Below are 21,454 nucleotides of genomic sequence, written 5' to 3'. Positions count from 1 at the left end.
TCATTCTGTTCTAAAAAAAAAAATTGATTATATTGTCGTGTCTTTTCAAAGTATTTAGGTTTTTACAAAGAAAGTTTTACCAAGACAGTAATGAACACCCACTCTACCTTGTATAATATAGTTTATAACTTAGGATAACTTACATATAACTTATCATAAAGCTGTAATAATAGCAGTGGAGTAGTCTGACCAAAAAGATAGACAAACAGAGTGATGGAACAGAGTAGAGAGCCCAGAAACACGCGTACACATGTGTGGGGACTGTGTGTGAAAGAGAGGCACCATGGGTCAGTGGGGGGGGGATCCACCAGGCAGTGGATGGCATTGCACAGTTGGGCTTTGCTGTAGAACAAGATAAAATTAGATCCTTACCTCACATCAGGCATGACAGTAAGTCTCATATAAAGATCTAAATATGAAAATATAAAACTTGAAACAGCTTTAAGGAAGTCTTGCTAAGTGGCCTTGGTGTTGGGAACAGTACACAGACCATAAAGGAAAAGATTGAAAATGCTGACAGCTATTAAAATCTTAGCTGGGACAAGGGATATCATAAAGTTAAAAGACAAGCAGTTAAACCTGTGTGATGATTTTAATGCACATAACCAAGAATATTCATACACAGAATATGTGAAGAACTTCCACAGATCAGTAGGGAAAAGGTCAAATAATCCAGTAGGCAAATGAGCAAGGGAAAATGAAGAGGCGCTTAGAGCAGACCCATATAGTTAATGAACATATGAAAAATGCTCAACCTCACTGGTAATCAAGGGAATGCAAAGTAAAACAGCAATATGATACCATCAGAAAGGCAGAAATTATGAACTTTACTGCAAATGTTGCCTCAACTATAGAGAACATGCTGGTGGCAATATGACTTGGCACATCCACTTGGGAGAGCAGTTTATAGTATCTTATAAAGTTAAATGTGTGCATATCATACAACCTTGGAGTCCAGTTTCTAGGCATCTGTCCTAGAGAAACTTCCTCACATATAATAGGAGAAAGTACAGGGGTGTACATTGCACCTTTGTTTGTGATAACAAGAAAAAATCGGTTGACAACCTTAGTGCCTGTCAGAAGATAAATTGTGATATATTTTTCAGTGGAATATATACATCAGCCAGATCTGCATTCATTAGTATAGATATATCTTTGAAATGGAGTTGCGGAATAATATTTAGAGTACCATACTTTAAAAAGTGAATAAACCTCACTGTGTGTTGTTGTATATTACATTCTCACATACCACATGTAGTTACGAAACGTAGGCTGGGAGGAGGCATACCAGTACACGATGTGTGCCTTTGGGAGAGAGGAAGGATGACATTGAGTACACGGAAACTTGAGATGTATCTATGATGTTTTCTCTTAAAACCATGGGATAGATATTACGTTATTAACATGTATTAAGTCCGGCAGAAACACAAGTTCATGTTATATACAGGTAATAGAGGCATGGTGCTTCATTATGAAAATCTGGGTACACAACTGCCTAGATTCAAGTCCCAGCTCCGTTACTTATTTTCTGGGTGATTTTGGCAGGTCATTTAACGTCTCTGTCTCTTAGCTTTATCATCTGTAAAATGAAGAAAATAATGGATCTATTCTCTAGGGTTGATATAAGGGTTAAATTAATCCATATAAAGCCATCTGGTTCATTGGTAAGCATAATTTAGTATTCTGCCTACTTTTCTGTATGTTTTTAAATGTGAGTACTGGAGAAGGAAATGGCAACCCACTCCAGTACTCTTGCCTGGAGAATCCCATGGAGGGAGGAGCCTGGTAGGCTACAGTCCATGGGGTTGCAAAGACACGACTGAGAGACTTCACTTTCACTTTCACTTTTATAATATAGCTCATGAAGCATCAAGCTGATAGTGGAATATTTATGAGATAAAGGCATTATGACATTATTGTTATTACTGAATATAGAAGGTTTTTTGGTAAGAAAGCAAACTTTACTAACATTATCTCCCAGTATACTTGTTTATAGACAAAGAATTAGAGAATTAGTCTCACAGATTTCACTATGGCTTTCCTCATGATTATGATGGGTGAATTATTTTTTAAGTTCTTCTATTAGAATGAATAAAAACCACAAAAGCAAAATGTCCTGTATTATCTATATATATAGTACTTTCATTTCCAGGATCAACACTACTTGAGTTCCGTGCAGAAGAGATTGTTTGCTTTAGTTTACTGACTGGAAGTGAGGTACTAGATTTGCTTGGAGTTCCAAAAGTGTAGTTTCCTACTGTTTATCTAAGAGAGAAACGGTTGGTACTCTGGTCCCTGGTCTCTATCTCTGGCTGTCTTGGTGTAGGAATAGCCCACACCAAATTGTTTCTTTCATTTTTAGGTCATGCCTATCACTTTTCCAAAGTTTGGGCTGCTAGAGTATATCATAAAGCGATTATTTTTTCTGAGAATCATTTTTAGGAAGACCTAGGGTTTAATATGGAGAAGGCAATGGCACCCTATTCCAGTATTCTTGCCTGGAAAATCCCATGGACAGAGGAGCCTGGTAGGCTGCAGTCTATGGGGTCGCTAAGAGTCAGACACGACTCAGCGACTTCACTTTGACTTTTCACTTTCATGCATTGGAGAAGGAAATGGCAACCCACTCGAGTGTTCTTGCCTAGAGAATCCCAGGGACGGGGGAGCCTGGTGGGTTGCCGTCTCTGGGGTCACACAGAGTTGGACACGACTGAAGCTACTTAGCAGTAGGGTTTAATAGAAGGATTCTCTTAATCAGAAGCAAGAAGCATGTATCACGGTCTCTTTTTCTACTAAACCTCCGGACAAGTTGCTTGCACTTCAGTTTATTAAACATTTATTGCAAGATCTGCACTATGACAGGACTAGTGAAGATAAAAAGATGAATGGCAGATTCCCTGACCCCAGAATATCATTGTGTAGAGGAGGAGGCAGCAGACCAGCAAGACCATATCTAAGAGGGATATAAAATGCTGTGGGATACATGAAAAGCAGTTGCCTCAGCCTTTTGGGACACAGGGAAGGGTATTTCAGGGTGATGAGCAACATGAGCAAAGACTGGCGCATGGGCATGCAGGGAGGCAAAGGTCTCAGTGTGGTGTGAGTCAATTTCAAAGAGGCCAGGAGAGCTGCTGCTGGAAGATGGACTGCAGCCACCTGTGGAGGACTTTGCACGTGAAGTCACAAACTTACAGGGAGAGCAAAGGAACGCAGTTCCTCTGTGTGAGCTTAGAAGATCACCCTGATAGCGGTGGGGAAGTAGGGACTGGGACTGAGGACTGTTTTACAGGGTAAAAATTGCAATAATTCAGATGGGAGATGGCAATAAATGCTCAAATGAGGCAACAGCAAAGGCACTGGAGGGCCGGAGACAGGTGGGTGATTTGGAAATTAGACTTGGTGACTTTTGAGTGTTTGGCCTCTTGTGATCTCTGTTGCCGCCTTTGTATTCTCTGTCCAAGGCACAACACTGATTTCAGTAACACTGAAAGATCTTCAGGACTTTATAATATATTTATAATATATTCAAAGTTCTCTGTATATAGGATGAAACAGCCATTAAAAATTCTGAAACATGCGGTGACCATTTATTCAACAAATGTCTACCAAATGGCCTACCAAAGGCCAGGTCCAGGTTGGGTGCTGCAGTTACTCAATGAACAGCTAATGAACAAGACGAAAGCATGGTTCTTCCTCTGCCTGCCCTCTAAATGGGAGACAGACGTGTTAACTCTTCCTCTCTCAGAACCTTCCTAGTTTTAAAAAAAATGAAAACTTGTCTTATATGTCCTGCGCTAAGATGCTGTTAAACTATCTGTGACTTTATAAGAAGACTGAATTGTTTGCCTTTAGATAGCATATATATGAAGACGAGGGTGATATATGGCTAAAAGTGGTGAAGTGAACAATTAGGCCACTATGATAAATGAAAGGAAGGTCTTTCTTAGCTGGGAATTAAAAGTACAGTGGCTACAGGCAACCTATTTCACATCATAATTTATTTGAGACACTTTCTCCATACCTAAAAATAACATGAACTTAGTTAAACTTGTAATATTGCTTATTTTTACAGACAACTAATGATCTTTCTTTGAGAATTACAAATATAATTGTTTACTAGTTTTCTGAAAGGCAGAAGTAGAAAATCAAGTTAATTGCTCTGAGTTGTACAAATGCATAATTTTCTGAGAAGTTAATCAGTTTTATCAGCTTTTTTTTCCCAATGCTTCACTTCCTTTTTAAGTATCATTTGTCTTAATATTTTACAGGAAAATCTTCCCAGTTGACTTTTTATTTCTTTAAAATAGAAGCATTTTTCTATTTTACCAGTACAAGTAGCAAAAACTATTGTTTTTATATGTTTAAAGCTCATCAGCATATGATGGAGACCTCCCAGATAGGCAAAATGCATCCAGATACAGCAGCCTAGCAAATTGCTGTAAACCTGAAGATCTAATTCTCTTCAGTGAATTTGGATTTGAGTAAGACTGCTAGGAAACCAGGCGCCAGTTCAGAATTGAGGCGGCATTGACCTTGATTTTCTAGCCATGGTATTCATTCCTTGTGGTCTGGAGAGATGAAATAATGTACAGCCTGTGGGCAGACAAGTCAGTGTCAGAGTGCCGCAGTCTTAGTTAGCTCCAGACGTCATCCCTGTTTCTGTTTTACTGCGAGAAGCAGCGGCCTTCTCCCACTCCTCCCAGATTGAGCTGCCTGACTGTCTTGGGTCTCTGCAGGGGTGGGCAGAGTGCAGGTGACCCACTGTAGTTTAGGCCCAGCGATAACTTCTCTTTCAGTCTGGATCTCATTTATATAACTAATGGCTTGTGTTCCCAAGGGTGTATTAGACCCAGAAAAAGTATTTATGTAACATGGCAAAAATGGTGAGTTGTGCTTCTGTGACTGCAAGGTAATTTTAAGCTTTATTTTAGGTGAGAACAGTGATGAGTACAGTGATCAGAGAACAGTAAATCTGACTTAATGATTGGTGCATCCTAGGTGCTTTATTGACTTCAGTTGTGATACACGTAGCAGCCTGATTCTTCAGTACTGCCTTAAAACTTTGATTGCTTTCTTAGACAAAAACAATAATTTTATTGCCTTTTTCAGTGTTCTTCATTTTTGTCAAAGTTATTAATGTATTTGGCAGTCCTAAATGTTGGACAATCTCACCTCATCTTTCATCACCTCATAATTCCACTCTTCAAAGGAAACTTCTTTTGAGTCTTTCTATTTTCAGTTCTTCCAAAATTTGAAATAAACTGTTTATACTTCTGTTTCTTGATTTTTTTTTTCTTGGTTTATCAACTTCAGAAAATACCTTCAGATTCCTTATTATCAGTGATGAGGATTTAACTCACTTTCTGTTACCCTCCCATTATTTGATTATAACGTCATTAAAACAGTTACCAACAGAAAACTAAAGATAATGAAAGAAGAAATAAATATGCTTTCTCAACCCAAGGGTGAAGGTATTAGTGTTCATATGCTGCTGTCTACTATTCTCCCCCTCTCCTTGTCATCATCTTAACTTCACAGGATTGTCAGTATTTTCATTTTCTTCTGTGGCCATAACTAGTCTTTTCTTCATCCTTAGGTTGACTGTAAATATCCAAAACCATTTATATTGTTTTGACAGTGTACATATTGTGCATAACTATTAGTGTTCTAAGATTGAATTACTTTTCATCTTGATGAATTTCATAGCATTTGGGACACCGAAAGGAGAATGTTCCTAAGGGCTGTTATGTGGATTAATGACTTAATCCATGTAAAGGGTTTAAAACAATGCCTGGTACAGAGAGTAAGTTCTCACTGGCTTCCCTGGTGGCTCAGAGGTTAAAGCATCTGCCTCTAATGCGGGAGACCCGGGTTCAATCCCTGGGTCGGGAAGATCCCCTGGAGAAGGAAATAGCAACCCACTCCAGTATTCTTGCTGGAGAATCCCAAGGATGGAGGAGCCTGGTGGGCTACAGTTCATGGGGTTGCAAAGAATTGGACACGACTGAGCGACTTAACTTCTAACTTCTAAGTGTGTCCCAGCATACTTTCAGAAATGTTAAAATGTGAAGAAGTGCATTTTACAGTCGATGAAATACGGTATTATTTTAGTTTGAGGGTTTTGTGTGTGTGTGTGTGTGTGTTTCCCTAAAATTTTGGTAGCATATTTTGACAAAAGAACAGTGTGCTCTTACATAGCTTTGTGGTCCCTCCAACGTTCCCACACTGGGCCTTCAGCCTTGCTGCTGCAGTTTGGACAAGCTGATTTAATGTAAGCCCAAGGTAACCCTCCCACCTATCCTGAGTTTTCCCCTGGGTTGTAACCACTGTTCTCTAGATTTCATGTTTCCCTTTACTTTCTCCTTTTTTTTTTTTTTTTTTTTGTTGGAGTTCATCAAATAATTTCCCAAGAATGGATAGGTAGGAAGTAAACTTTGAGTCTTTAAATTGCTGAAAATTCCTTTCTGAAATACTTTTGAAGGTATTCCGTTAGTACTTGTTTCTTTTATGAAGATTATAGTTATAATTTATCAGATCTTCTTTGAGAATTTGAATTTGATTTAAAGAAATTACTTTCTGTCTTTGAATTTTTTTCCTTTATTTTCTATGTTCCTTTTTCTTCTTTCTTCTCTTCAATGCAGCCACTTTTCTTCTGATGCCTGATCTAATTGTCTGTTCCCACTGAAGAACACAGGACAGGAATCTGGTGTTGGTTTCTTCTATAGTTGTGTAAATAGGTTTGCTTCCCTTCGGTCCTTTCCTGAGTGAAATGTAGGAATTGCCAGGCAGGGCTCTTTGTAGAGAGAGGAGTTGGAAAATTGGTGACTGGTCAGCAGGCATCCAAATGCAGGTCTCAGACACCAGCACCACATTGGAGGCCTTAGCTCTCCCGCCATGACGTGTTTGTTCAGTTTTCTTAGCAGTTTTGTCTGGCCCTTTTAGGATCTGCAGTTGTGTGAACAGGGGCATCTCCCTCCGTGTCCTTGGGCATGCAGGCCTGTTCCTGTGATGGGGCTGGAGCCAAGTTCAGGGTCCCCTCAGATTTTCCAGGGGCATGGATGAGAGTATCTCCTGTGAGGTCCCTATGTCAACCTGACTCTTAGTGTCTGTGGCTGGGATGGGCCAGAGCCCTATTGCAGGCCCTTTCAGAATCTCCAGACTAAGTTGAGTGGGCTTCCCTCTGGGGCTCCACACCGCAGCCAGGAGAAGCTGTAAGCACTTAGGGTCCACAGCCAGAACCAAGATCTGTACACTGTTACCCCCCCTATGGCGGGTGTGACTCCTCCTGCGTCTGTTGGCACATAGTGCTGGTGACAGGATCGAAGCCAGACGGGGGTGTAGCTGAGTCCCTCACTATATGGAACTGTTTCTGGCTTTGTAACCAGGACCATAGTCGGCGAGTCAGCCACCTGGGCGCAAGCTTGCCTTCTCAAAACAGCCATCCTTGGTCTTGGACTGTACCAGGGTTTCACAGTCTCTGACCCAGTCCCAAAGCTCCCACAAAGGCACTTGTGTACATGGATAGATGCCAAATTGTTGTTGGGAGACGGGGGGGAATGTCTTACTTGGCCACCTTGCTGATGTCACGCCCTGAGAAATTAAAAAAATAGATAATCTAAGTATTACTTAATTTTTTACCTAACTTGATTCAGCAAGAAAAATAAAGGATCTTTATGATCCTAGAATGTGCTGTGCCTGTAAATTTGACTTTAGGGTTTGGTTCAGTGAATAAGAAATACATATTTCTTAATACCTGAAATGATATTTCATATAATATTTTTAGTCTCGAGTATATTCAGATTTATGTTACAAGTCACTAGCTTTTCAACACCTTCATACTGTTATAATTACTGCTGCTAAGTTATTATTTTATATAATGGAAAACAGCCATCTCATTGTTAAGAAAAGGGCTTTATTTTCCTGTACTAATAAATGTGCAATAGAAAGCCATCCCATATAGATAAATATTAAAATTTTTATTTTATAATGAACTTTTCAAAAATATGTTTTGTTATTATCCATTGACTCAATTAAGAAGAATTGGCATCTTCCTATCCAATGGGTTATTACTTCTTGGATGGAATCTAATGAATATTAATAGCATCACTCAGAAAAGGAGGGGGTAATTTATTAGAGTTTTGTGCATTTTCATTTTTACATGTTATCTGTTTTCTTTTACTCTATGTGCCGTACATCTTTTGTTTCCAAGTTGATAAATAATTCCTTTGTGGTTTTTACTGTATTATGCATTTTCAGTAAAAGATACCGTCACATTTTGATCCTTATTAATTAAGATATGCAGTTCTGTAAATTGCATGGTAATTTAAAGGAAGAAATGGTTTCTAAAAAAAGAAGTTTCCTGTAACCATTTCCATTGTGATATACCATTTCATCTCCTAAATTCATCAAATGTTGCCTCATGTATTGTGCTTGAGTTTGTTCTCGCTCATTGAAGCCACAGAATTTCAGCAAACTCATGAACAATCACTTTTCAAATACTCGGTACTGACATACTGATGAACTGTTAACAAATGGTGATGATTGTTTTGCTTTCAAAATCCTCTTCAGTAGGCAGGGTCACATACGGTTAGCTCTCTGATTACTGCATGCAGAATAGCAGTTATAATAGCTAATACTTACAGACTGCTTATTATCTCACTAATTACTTCTGGTAACTCAGTTCTCACAACTCTGTGAAGTTAGGACTATAATTAACTCCATTTCGCAGGTGAATAAACTAAGGCAAAGAAAGGTTGAACTTGCCCAAGGTCATACAATAAGAGGATGGGAGAGCTGGGATTCTCACCCAGGCAGTCTGGTTCCCAAGTTTCATGCTCCTCACCACTAGGCTTACTGACCATGGGGACTCCTCTCCTACACATTTCAGCATTCATCATTTTAGCACTTAACAGGCCTCTTAGCATGTTTTCCCTTAGTTTTTTTCATTTCCCCCAAACTTTTACTCCTCTTTCTTAGTTCCAGTTTCCATCTGCTTTTATGTCTAATTGTCTCCACCACTAGGGGATGAAAATTAAAGTGCTTTAACAGTTGAGGAGACGTGTACAGATGTGCCTAGAACGGTGTGATATAGCATTGTGTGTGATATATCGTGTTGAAGCACCAAATATATTTTTCTTAAGTGGTGAGCCAAATATGCAAATACTAAAATTTCCAGAAAGAAAATAAGAGAGAACGTTCATTTCCTGTTTCTTTTAGGAAAATTCATTAGGGCTGCTGTGTGGAAAACAGTTTGAAAGGGGGCAAGAGTGGACATAGGGAATTCTCAACAGCTAAGAAAGGAATTTCTATGAAATTGGTGGATAATAAATCCAGTTCTAAACTCTTACTAAAGTCTTAAAATATGTCATTTCAGATGATCAAAAGGAATATATCAGAAATAGTAACTTATCCAGGAATTACCATGTTAAAGTTTTCCTCTTGAATGTGAGACAGAGCAATATTTTCAGGAAAAAAAAATCGCAAGAGAAGTGTATAGTTAATACAGAATGGACCAGACTCTTGGTGATTAAAGAATACTATTTTTAATTAAAATTTTAAATTAAAGAGATATGTACCAAAATGTATCCAGTGGCTATCTTTGAAGGATGGATTTATGGGCAGTTTTTCTCTCTTTTTTAACCTTTATTTTCTGGGGAAATTTTTTATAGTAAGTGTGTTACTTTAATGATAAAATGAATAAAATTATTTTTTTATTAAATGTGTTACTTTCATGATTAATGAATACAGTTATTTTTATTAGGGGAAGTATACATGATCTTTTCCTCAGGTAAACAGGTACCCGTGTGAATAAAGGGCCATTAAGCCTTATGTTTTTAGTGTGGGTTTAAAAAAAATTTTTTTTAATTGAAGGATAATTGTTTTACAGTGTTGTGTAAAGCAGTTATCCTCCATTAAAAATAAAAAAATTTTTAAATGTATTTTTAAAAATTTCAGTATTTCTAAATTAGAAAATGCTTACATATGCAAAGCATATTTAAGAGTATGTAAACCCACTGAAGTAAAATGCATTTATGGATGAATTCCTGAACTGCACAAGGACTGTTTTACTTTTGAAAAGGGGTTAACATTCAAGAACATTTTACTTAGGAGTCAGATTTTGAAAGGGAAAGGACACAAAGAGGTTGATAAAATAATGCCTGTTTAACAGTATTCTGCACTTAGTTTATAGTGGAGTCATCATGAAATAAAGTGAATAGGAAAGTCATGCTTTGAAGCATGTGACTTCATGACTGAAACCATGGAAAATATGAATGTCACATCTTTAATGAAACCATGTATCTTCTATGACTGACCTAAGTCAAGAAAAGTAAAAATTAAAAACCAAATTCTTTTTGGAAATCAGGTATTATGTGTTGTATATCCAAGTCTGATAGCAGCTCACTGTATATTTTAAGTATCACACCGGCAGCAGATACTTCAGACACATCAGAAGGTATTGTTGATTCAGTGTCTCTGGCAGTATAATAAAAAAAAAATGCAGGAGAAGTCTCTAGTCCCTAATAAGCAGTATATCAATGAGCACTGTCAGGTTCTGCAGAAGATTCCACAACATGATTTATTACATTAATTACAGTCATGTGGGTTTCATGCTGCTAAGCTTGAAAATGCAGCCACATTCGAAGGTTGATTTAAGAATATATTTTGGCCCAGATGAAAGTGCTCCTTATTGTGATTAATACAGTACAATATTTATTCTCTCGTTCTATGCTTTCGCCTTTGGAATGCTAAATTTATTTTCTGTGACTTGAAATTAAGTTTGAGATTTGAGAAGCTTCGTCTAGTTTTTATTCACGCCTGTCATCTGGTCTCCCTTTTGCCTTTTGTGTCTCCTTAGTTTGTCACGGAATGTTGAATCTCCTCTTTGTGAAGCCTGTTTGAATTTACTCCCTTGTAAGCCAGGATGGCTGGGCTCGAGCTTCCCTAACTGACGGGGCTGCCCTCGAGACTTACTGCATTACGGTTGGGTCACTGCATCTCTTTTTGAGTAGAAGGAGCAATTGAGGAAAAATCTTCATTTTCTTCATTTAATTCAAAATAGCAGCATTCTTAGAGAATTCCATGCTTATACCTTTGTCTAGTACCTTACTGAATTCATACAGTCACACGTCTCTTCTTACAGTGACACACTGAGCTTGTCAAATCACAGGATTCTAGGTCATGTGGAATGAAAGGTCTCCTGAGAGCTGTTTTAGAGATAGATGTTAACTCCAGTTGTTTCCATGTGCCCATGGTGGGGTATGTTCACTTATGCCCAGTGTTGGTGGCCTTTATAAATCTGTCTTGGAAGAATTAGTAAATATTTGCTAGAGATTAAAGCATCAATAGAGAAGGACTCGAGTGAAGTAGGAAGACGTTGATTTAGTGAGTTGGAAGACATTTCTCAGCAGTGATATGTATAAAGAGTTAAATTAGATTATTTATGTGTCCAACACTGAGGTAAGTGGTTTGCTTTCTGACCTTAATTCTCATACAACTCTAAAGACATAGGTACAACTATTATATCCATTTAACAGTGGAAAAAACCGAGGCTTAAGTTTGCAGCCTCGTATGCAGATTCACATAACTGGTTAAGCAGCAGAGCTGGGATTTGAACATAGGTGTTCTTATCAGCAGGAGCCATTAACCATTCACTACACTGCCTACATCAACTGCCCTGAAGGATGGAGCAGGCAAGGTTAGAGTTTAAAAAATGATATTTGGCAATTAGGGAAGCAGTGTTGAACTTAATAAATTTGGAGGCATTATGAAAGAAAAAATCTGAATCCAGTGGGTTTCAGAGGGAAACAATTCTTTGACTCATCCATTATTTTGTTGGATGACAATATTAGTCCAGTATGATTTTTTATAGTATTTTTCACTTAATAGAAGTCACTTAAACATTTAGGAAGCACCTCTTCTGTCTGGGACATAAAAACATTCAGATTGGAAAATCTGGCCATCCCAGCAGTGTGGCAGCTGCTTTAATTGAGACGTGGGCTGAGGCTTATTTGAAAGAAGAGTCATTTTCTAGGCCTTGTAGGGGGAAGTAGAGATGAAGCTCTGTTTTTCAAAGCATGGCCTATTCACCCACAGCTCTATTAGAACCACCTGAGAACTCATTAAAAATGGAGACTCTGCACCCTGTTGGCCATAAATTAATTCCTTGTTGCAGGGATCTGCAAGTACCCACTCCAGTGTTCTTGCCTGGAGAATTTCAGGGACGGTGGAGCCTGATGGGCTGCCGTCTATGGGGTTGCACAGAGTCGGACACGACTGAAGCGACTTAGCAGCAGCAGCAAGTCAGTACCTAGTCTTTACACAAGTGATGTCTTACCTTACCTTCCAACAGACATAGCTCCTTGGCCTGATTTAATTCATATATGCAGACAGCAGTGAATATGGGTGAGGAAGAGGCCTCAGTTTCTTCGGCCTGCACTTTGTTTATTTAATAAATACTGGTGTTTTTCGTGCTCTATTTTATTTCTAAATTTTTATCAAGGAGAGAATTTTCCAGAGATTCTAGAGTCACATGCTGTACAACCAGGAGAAATGAGCAGATGACTAATGTTTATTTAAGTGATTTCTGCTTCAGTGAAAAATACTATCAAAAATCATACCAGACTGACTGGTACTATTGTGCTAAATTTTCATGCTCCTGAGTATATATGTAAGAAATATATTTTACTTCCATTATTGGAAATGATTAACCAAGCATAAAAATAATTTGCTGGTCAGATAGCTATAATAGCATATAAGTCTGGCTTCAATTAGTGATGTTAACAATCCTAGAAAATAGCCTAAGTTTTAAGGTTTTAAGGAAAAAGCATTGAAATGTGCAATGAGTTGAGTGTTTAAAGGAGAAAAAAGACATTGACTTTTTAATACATTTTATGGTAGTTATAAGGGTATTGCACTTTTCTACCTATAAAGTAAATATACCTGTTTGTGTGTGTGTGTTTTTTTTTTTTTAATAAATTTACAGAGGTTAGAATCTATTGCTGTATTTTAAAAATGAAACATGAATGTTGACAAATATGACTTTGGATCCCCTGACAAAATTAAAGTAGGCCTTGATCATAAGATTACCAACCAGGGCATATTTTTGTAAAATACCAAGATCATTTTCCTTGAACATAGAGTCATAAGAAAATTTATATCAAATGAACATATGTATAGAAGAAGTAAGAACCTAGTGGATGGATGACACCAAAATGCCAGTATAATCTCTTTTAAAGTGGAGGTCAGGATTGGGGGGATATATTGATTTCTGGTACTATTAGAGAATTACTGCTTGTTTTTTCCTTATTCCGATAGTAAGATAAAGATACTGTCTTGTAGCAATTTGTGTGAGAGCTGATAGATCCTTATTTCTTAAGGAAATAGCCCTAGGAAAAGCTGGCAGTGGGCTTATAAGTCATTTCATCATTACAGACATCCAGATCACCGTTCCTGACCACAGCTGACTCTGAAGAACCTTAATAAAGGATAAAGTGACTTTGAGACTCTGTGAGTCCCCAAATTGAATTTTATGTCGCCTATTTTAATTTTTAGTTCTTTCTAAATGCAGTCAGTACAGTTGGTCTAAAGTAGATTGTATAATTATGCATACAGAGTTATCTCAGTAACTGTCCTTTCAGCTTTGATGTTACTTCAGTCAACAAAATATGAATGATTATTGAATGCTCCTACTTCTCAAGAGCTTTTTCAGACCCTGGGAATAAAGCAGCAAAGTCCTGGCTTTTACAGAGCTCACAGCTCACCTGGGCAGAGATAAATGCTAAACAGGTTGTTGAGTAAATATATATTATGTTAGATGGTAGCAGGTATATGGAAGAAAATAACAGCCTAAGAGGAGTAGAGAATGTCAGAGGTGGAGACATGTTGGGTTGATTTTTTTTAAAGTAGCTTCTACTTTTTGAAGTAGCTTTCTTAGCATGTGGAGGATCTTTGTACTTAGTATATTCGGTCTCCTTTCCTTAATGTATATCTTTATAATTACTATATAAGACATCCTACTGGCCTGGCTTTATTCCCCACTCCAGCCCTTCTCCCACTCGCGAACCAGGATCAGTGTTTCACAGTCCTCATGAACACAAACCTTGCCATCCCTTGCCCTTTGCTCATGCAGTTTCTTCCTGGACTGTCCTACCCTCCCGTTCTGCTTAACCAAGTGATGCCCATCCTTTAATACCTAACCCAAATCTCTGTTCCCCCATCGTATAGAGCTCCAACCCATCTCAAACTCATTTTGACTTCTCTCTCTTTTCTTTCTGAATTCCTGTAGGATCTGCAACTCATGCCACAAACTCAGTGCCTAATTACACAATCATGCATGGTCTTTTTTATTAGTTTTATGTGTGTTTCTTATCTCTTCTAATGATGATCCCATCTGTGTAAGCATCAGAGACTTGCCTTTGTCGACAAGTCGTCTTAAAATGCTAGGTGGGGCACAGTGTGTACTCACACATGTGGATTAAATATTAATTCCATTGCAGCCTCATAAATATAAATCTGCTCACCAGATTTCTTTTACTTTCTTCTTTACTTTTCAAATTTAAAATATACTTTTATTTAATAAGCTTATGGGCTTATCTTTCACTGGTTTATAAAGAGAATTTGAACATCATTTCTCTATCAAGTAAAAAGACAAAATAGTCTTCTTGATTGAATTAAAAAGTTAAACATCAGGAAATGTTTAAATGTTTCTTGTTGCTTCAGATGTATGGCTTTAATAAAATCACGAAAGGGATGAGATAGCTAAGTTTATTTTTTGTTAAACTGAGTGCCACAGCAGTAGAAGTAAACCCTCTGAGTTTAAATCTAATATAAATCTCCTCAGATTAAATGAGAACACAGGATACCGAACTAGTTACCTGTTTTTTCCTGCTATCTTCTAACAAGGGAGGAAATAATTGGATTAATGGGGCATGGAGACTATGTAAATAAGTACAGAAAAACTCTGCATAAAAACTTCATGCAGGCTTTCCAAAGAGTCCCGGGGCCCTTCTCCAAATCATAGATCCCTTGAAAGTCAGTAATTTAAAACCTTTCAGTCTGTTGGCTACATTTGTCAAAGGCCCATTTCACTACACGAGTTTTATGGGATGGCTTCTCCTTTTTAGAAACTTTGAGTAAGTTTTAATAATAAGTATTATGGCAATAAATATTATGGATGGTACAGGCAAGAAATAAGCAACCGTTGATCTGAAGAACCAAGGCCACTCGCATCTTCTGTGTACTAAGGTTACCCACTCAACCTACTTATAGCCCAAACCATACTGGTGATAGTGATAGCAAGCACCCCTAAAACAGTAGCCCAGCAGGCTTATGTGGTGAGAAGGGAGGTAATCTAAACTGAAGGTCTGGGGGAGAGGCAGACCTTTTTAAAATCCATTTTTGCAAGCCATGCATATCCAAAAGTTCTCCATTTTTATATCAGACTTAGACCAAAATTCAAGATATTGAGTCGTTTAAAATATATGTGCAGGATCTGTGGATTTAAAACTATTAGTGCATATTCAGGCAGTCTTCAAACCCAGTCACCATTTGGTAGCTCTGGGGTGCTGGAACACATGCTGGCTACTCAGAATTCACAGATGATAAATACATGAAAAGCAATGTAATTAATGGGGCATAGAGACTGTAAATAAGTATAGAAAAGCTATCTGCTTTAAAACTTCATATCTTTTCTAATACCCTTTCTTGGAGGGGAGGTGGGGGTTGACTCGGACGTTCTCTTGTTCCCCCCGGCTCTGACCTTCTGCTTCCACTGAAGAGGTTCACATTATGGATCATTTCATTGTCTGGGAATGTTTCCACCAGCTCATCCAGATGTGAACTAACCCCTATTTTAATATAGAGCAGAGTTTGTTGAAGATTTTCTTAGCATGGGAGGAGATAGGTTTATATCATAATAGAGTATTACGATTCTGACCAAAAAATTCTGAGCAACCAGTTTTGTTAGGGTAAAATGCAGTGTATTAATAATGACTTACAGACACGACCCAGCAACATCTGGCCTGTGGGTTTTCAGACCCCTCCTCGTGCCACTCTCCCTCGGATCCCTTTTCTCTGGGCACACTGACGCTCTTTCAGGTCTTCTAACTCAGTTTCCGTTGCAGGAGCTCCTTGCGCTGTTCCCCTGCTCTTCCTCCTGTACTCTGTGTGATCGGCTTCTCATTTTCAAGTCTCACCTGAAAGGTCTTCTTAGAGTCCTCCCTGGAACATCCATCCTTAAGCAGGTCATTTAACTCTTTTTCAGAGTACTGAGTTGTTTTTCTTCATAGCACTTGTCAGTTTGTCTAAAATTTATTTATTTGTGTTATTGTCTGTTTCCCTCAGTCTGTGATACATTCCACAAAAACACTCATCCATTCAGACTCAGTTTACTTAATTCCTGACATGTTTTAGTTACTTATTAAGTGTGCTTGAAATGCGGCGGGCCCAGCAGGACTTGATGGATTAGCTGTCGCAGGGAGGGAAAGCAGGTGTCAAGGGTGGTACTCGGGTTTCAGGCTAGGGAACATAGGCTGGTGGTGAAGGCACTGACTGAGTGGAAGAGCAGATTTGTGGAGACAGGGCCAAGCTACATTTAGGTCTGGGTACTTAACGTTGATTAGGCCGTTTGGTATGTGCGGGTCAAGGTAGGCGTAGGAAACGTGATTCTGATGCTTACTCATTCATCTTGTAGAACTTCGTTTCTAATTGTTAAATGCCCGATCTGTTTAGAAAATAAAATTTGTGCTTGCATATTTTAGACTGCCACCTTGTCGTCTTCATCCAGTTTTCAAGACCTTTGGGATTTTACCCACATTCAGTTTAAAAAATTTGTTATTAATCACAACTTCCTTGATACAATAAAAGCATTTTGCTCATCTCAGTGCATTTTTTTTCATTAATGACAGTGGCTCATTTAGTTTGCCTGCTAAACCATATACATACTTCTTTTAAGAAAATAAAAAGTGATCTTTATCTTTGTGTTGAAAACAATTTTTGTTGTTATTTAGAATCCAAATTCTATTTCTTACCACATACATTCAAGCAAAATTTCATGAAGTTTGCTGAGTTTTTGATGAATGCCAGAATCTTTCAGGAATGTAACACTGCTTCATAGAGTATATTTCATGGATCAGAAAGCATTCAGTGAACACTTATGGGATCCGTGTTACGTACAAGGCACCAAGTCAGGGGCTAGAAGTTGCAGCAGTTGGAAATTGCCTGGCGGTCATGGTTGAGACTCTGCACTTGGAATGCGGGGGCCCAGTTCAACCCTGATGAGGGAACTAAGACCCCACATGCTGTGTGGTGTGGGCCAAAAATAAAATTTTAAAGATTAACTGAAATTGCAGCAGTCTCATTCAGATACAAAGAGCTGGATCAAAATTCTGACTTCTCTTTGAGAGCACTTCAAGACAAAAAGAAGCAGAAATAAACATTTTCTCAAATAAAACTAGAAATCTTCGGCTGGAACCATGGTATGTAAAGAAGGGCTGCCAAATGCAGTGATGAAACAGGGATTTGGATATGCTGCTAACAGAAGTATGACTGTAACTATCAAATGGAGGTGTGAGACCTCAGTTTCCTTCTGCTGAGTGGCAGAATTAACAGTCACTGTTGGGCTTCTCTTGTGGTAGCACTTCCATAGCAGGGACCATGGGTTTGCTCCCGGGACAGGGAAGTTCCACATGCAGTGGGATGTGGCCAAAAAATGAAAAAATTAATAATCACTTTTAAAGACCTGGAATGGGGAGCTTGGGTTAGTGATCAGAGCTTCCCTGGACCCTGTTTGACACCAGAGAGTAGTAGAGGAAGAAGGGCTGAAAGGAGACCCACATGCACTCTTGCTGTCTTTGCAGGAAGTCACTTGCCATGGTGATAGACAGTGGAGAGATGCTTGAGTTTATGACTTGGAAAGGCACACTGTGCACCAGAAGAAAAAAAGGTGGATGCACAGTAAAGTTATAGCCATTCACAGATAAAGGAATAATCATTTAGCTACGCAGCTCCCACTCCTATAATGCAATCAAGAGATCCCTAAGGGAGAAAGATTATGCTGACCGTTGCCTTCTCTACAACCTTGATCGCCTCTTAATTAACAGCTACATGGCTATCTAGGGGAAAATATGTTAGTACCTGCCTTAAACTAAATTTAAATTTTATTTGGCTTCTCAAAGCCTTTGATATCCCCAGAGTACATAACATAATAGGTTTGAGATGGAAAACTTGATCTTCATCTGAGAAAAATAAGTTTTAGAGAAGATTCCATGTGAAAGTTGACGAACTGGAAATGTTTCCCCTAAAGTTGTCTGTGAATGCTTATTTCTGAAAAAGTCTTTGTTTAAAGTTTGAAAACTTGTGATAAATGTTTGAACAAGTAGCCACAGTGAACAGATGTGCTGACCACTTTGGCTTTGCATGTAAACAGGGAAGTCAGCGTGGTAAAAGGTTAAGGTGGCTTCACCTTCCTAATGGAAAGATACACATTTTTATTGTTGATCCAGAAACAGTTTCAACTGGAAGAAGATAGCACAGCCAAAAGTTAAGTCTAATGAAGCGTAAAATACACTGTTGTGTATTGGAATTTTGGAAGTAACTCAAAAATATGCCTATAAAAATATCTAATTAGCTAGTTTAGTGATTTTTTTTTCATTTTATAAAGTTATGAGGACTTTAGCGGTTATACCTTACAACTGTCATTTTAAAATAATATGGACATTCATAAATGTGTACAATATAAAAATAGTGTGCTTTATGAATAAAATTCAACTTACTAGAAATTTTATTTTTCTTATTGTTTGTGGTTATTTCAAAGACTTCCCACCGAACAGCCTTACAAATTAAAGTTTTCCTAAATAGGATAATTGGGATAAAATGATTTTATACTTTATAGAGTCAGAAATTATGTTTTTATGTTGTTTTAAATTAACCTCAGTGTTTGCCTCTCAACATCCTTAGGATGGTTTCATTTTTAGAATTTCTGAGTTTCACCCAGACCATGTCTGACATAATTGTGGTAATTTTGACAGATGTTTTCATTGTTAATATTAACATCCCAATTTTAAATTACATGTTATTGAGAGGAAATTATTTCAGTGATACCATTGGATTTAACCATTGTTTTAAAAAAATCTAGTAAAACAGAGTAGCGCTTCCTTCATAAGCTGTAAACACTTTAACTTTTTTCTCAAAGTGTGTTCTCTTGACCCTTACCCTGAGCATAGAGGTGTCAGTTTAAATGCAGATTCCTGGGCCTGTACCTAGGAATCTGATTTTGATTGAGCATCTTAAGTGATTCTGAAACTTACTGAAGTGTGAGAACTGCTATTCCAGAGCAACATTACTTAATCATGAGTGAGTGATTCATAATGGAAAGAGGTACCTCCAGTCTTAGGTGGCAGAATATAAATAATAAATTAATAAAATAAAACTATCCAGGAAACTACCTCCTAACATATCTTATTTATAATAGCCTTACTCAGATTTCATTGTCCTATCTTTATAGCTATGAAGTTTTATCCTCATTACTTTCCCAAAACACCAGATTTTTTGTGTGTTGAAATATAGTTGATGTACAGTATTATATTAGTTTCAGGTATATTACACAATTATTTGACATTTGAATACATTATGAAATGATCACCACAGTAAATCTAGTAACCATCTGTCCCTATACACAGTTATTATACTATTCATGGCCGTACTCATGCTGTGTATTTCATCCTTGTGAATTATTTATATATACCTCTTACTCCCCTTCACCTATTTTGCCCCCCCTCCCACTCCTTTACCATCTGACAACTACCCATTTGTTCTCTGTGGGTCTGTTTTCATTTTGCAAAACATAGAATATTTTTTATCACTTTTTATAATCTGCCCTGTAATTACATACAAAATATTTATAAACTGTGTTTACCTGAATTGCTGTAGAATATCACATTAACTGCTATAAATGATCTATTTAGTAATTATTAAATATAGATCTCTATAGAGTTAATGCTGAATAACAAATTGGAATATTTTTGTTTTAATTTAATAAAATGGAACCACTATAACCTCTAGTTTCACAAATGAAGTGGTTCAAAATGAGTATGTTGCTCTCATGGGGCCCTTGCACACTGCATTAGGATAAATAGCACATTTCTATTATTTTCTTTTCTTTCCCCCCTAAAACAAAGGCTACCTCTAATTTCACTCTTTCCACAAATCTTCGTGCACTAAACTATGTGCCAGTGACATGAGAAGCTTGTTTTGATGATACTGAGTCATCTCATGTCTAGTACATCATTTGTGAAACTGAAGTTGGCTATTATAATGCAACAGGTATGTAAATAACATTTATCAGTGATCTCTGTAAAATTGTTTCCTTCTTCCCCTTTTCATTATAAAAGGAAACTTTATTTCAGAGTAGAAAGTGCATTGTCTGAACTCATGAACACCCTTTCTATCCCTCCCCTCCCCAATTTGTTGCAGACCAGGATGAAAGAGCAGCTGAGCTCAGCAGGGAGCAGAACGAGAAAACCATCCGGAGCACGCAGACTGCGCTCCGCAATTTCCGGGAGTTCCTCATCTCCAAGTATCCTTCTGAAACAAGAGAGATTTATGTCATCCCTTGCAAGGAGTTGGATGCCTACCTGGCCTCTTTCTTTGTGGATGCCAGGCAGAAGGATGGATCCGAGTATGAACCCAACAGCTTGGCCAATTACCAATGTGGACTTGAACGGTACCTAAAAGAACACAGATATGGCTACAGTATCACCAGGGATAAGGAATTCAAGCGCTCCCAAGAGGCACTCAAACAGAAGCAGATTGAACTCCGCTGCAAAGGAAAAGGAAATAAGCCACACAAGTCCATGAAGCTCACCTTTGCTGATGAGCTCATTCTGCGAAAGAGAGGGCTGCTAAGTCGCTATAACCCTGAGGGTCTGCTCAACCTCGTCTGGCTCAACAACACAAAAGCTTTTGGGCACTGCACAGGCTTCCACGGGTCTACCTTGAAGTGGGGTGACATTCGGCTCCGGGTAACAGAGACGGGACTGGAGTACTTGGAGTGGATGGGCCAAGACGCTGGCGACCTAAATGCCAAAACCAAGAGAGGGGGCACAGACTCCCGTGTGTATGCCACCCAGCACGCGCCGCAGACCTGCCCGGTACAGGACTATAAGGAGTATGCCCAGCGGCGGCCTCCTGCCATGCGCTATGAGGATGCCCCTTTCTACTTGTCCATCAAGCCAGTCGTGAACTTGGCGGCTCTGCATTGGTACAACTGCCAGGCCCTCGGCAAGAACAAGCTGGCCAAGATGGTGAAGACCATGTGCGAGAAGGGGAACATCCCGGGCAGGAAGACCAACTTCAGTGTGTATCAGAGCTGCAGCACCTTGTCCGAGGCCCAGAGCAACCAGCTGGTGCTTATCTGTAACAATCTGAGCCAGCAGGCCGCCCAGTCAGTGGCGGGGCA

The 21,454-nt window shown here is 38.5% G+C and overlaps 1 protein-coding gene across 3 annotated transcripts in view; it reads left to right on the top strand.

Annotated features, from left to right (window-relative positions):
- Positions 1-21,454, top strand: part of KIAA1958 (KIAA1958 ortholog) — a 140,059-nt gene that overhangs the window by 73,926 nt on the left and 44,679 nt on the right. The window contains exon 3 of one of the 3 annotated variants that reach the window (XM_027964113.3): positions 20,470-20,553. The exons of the other annotated variants lie outside the window; for them this stretch is intronic. Within the exon in view, the coding sequence (XP_027819914.1) occupies positions 20,470-20,553 (84 nt within the window). The remainder of the gene's footprint in view (positions 1-20,469; positions 20,554-21,454) is intronic. 3 annotated transcript variants of the gene reach the window in all.

Source organism: Ovis aries, chromosome 2 (assembly GCF_016772045.2).
Source record: "Ovis aries strain OAR_USU_Benz2616 breed Rambouillet chromosome 2, ARS-UI_Ramb_v3.0, whole genome shotgun sequence".
NCBI lineage: Eukaryota > Metazoa > Chordata > Mammalia > Artiodactyla > Bovidae > Ovis > Ovis aries.
This window is presented reverse-complemented; position numbering and strand designations above follow the sequence as displayed.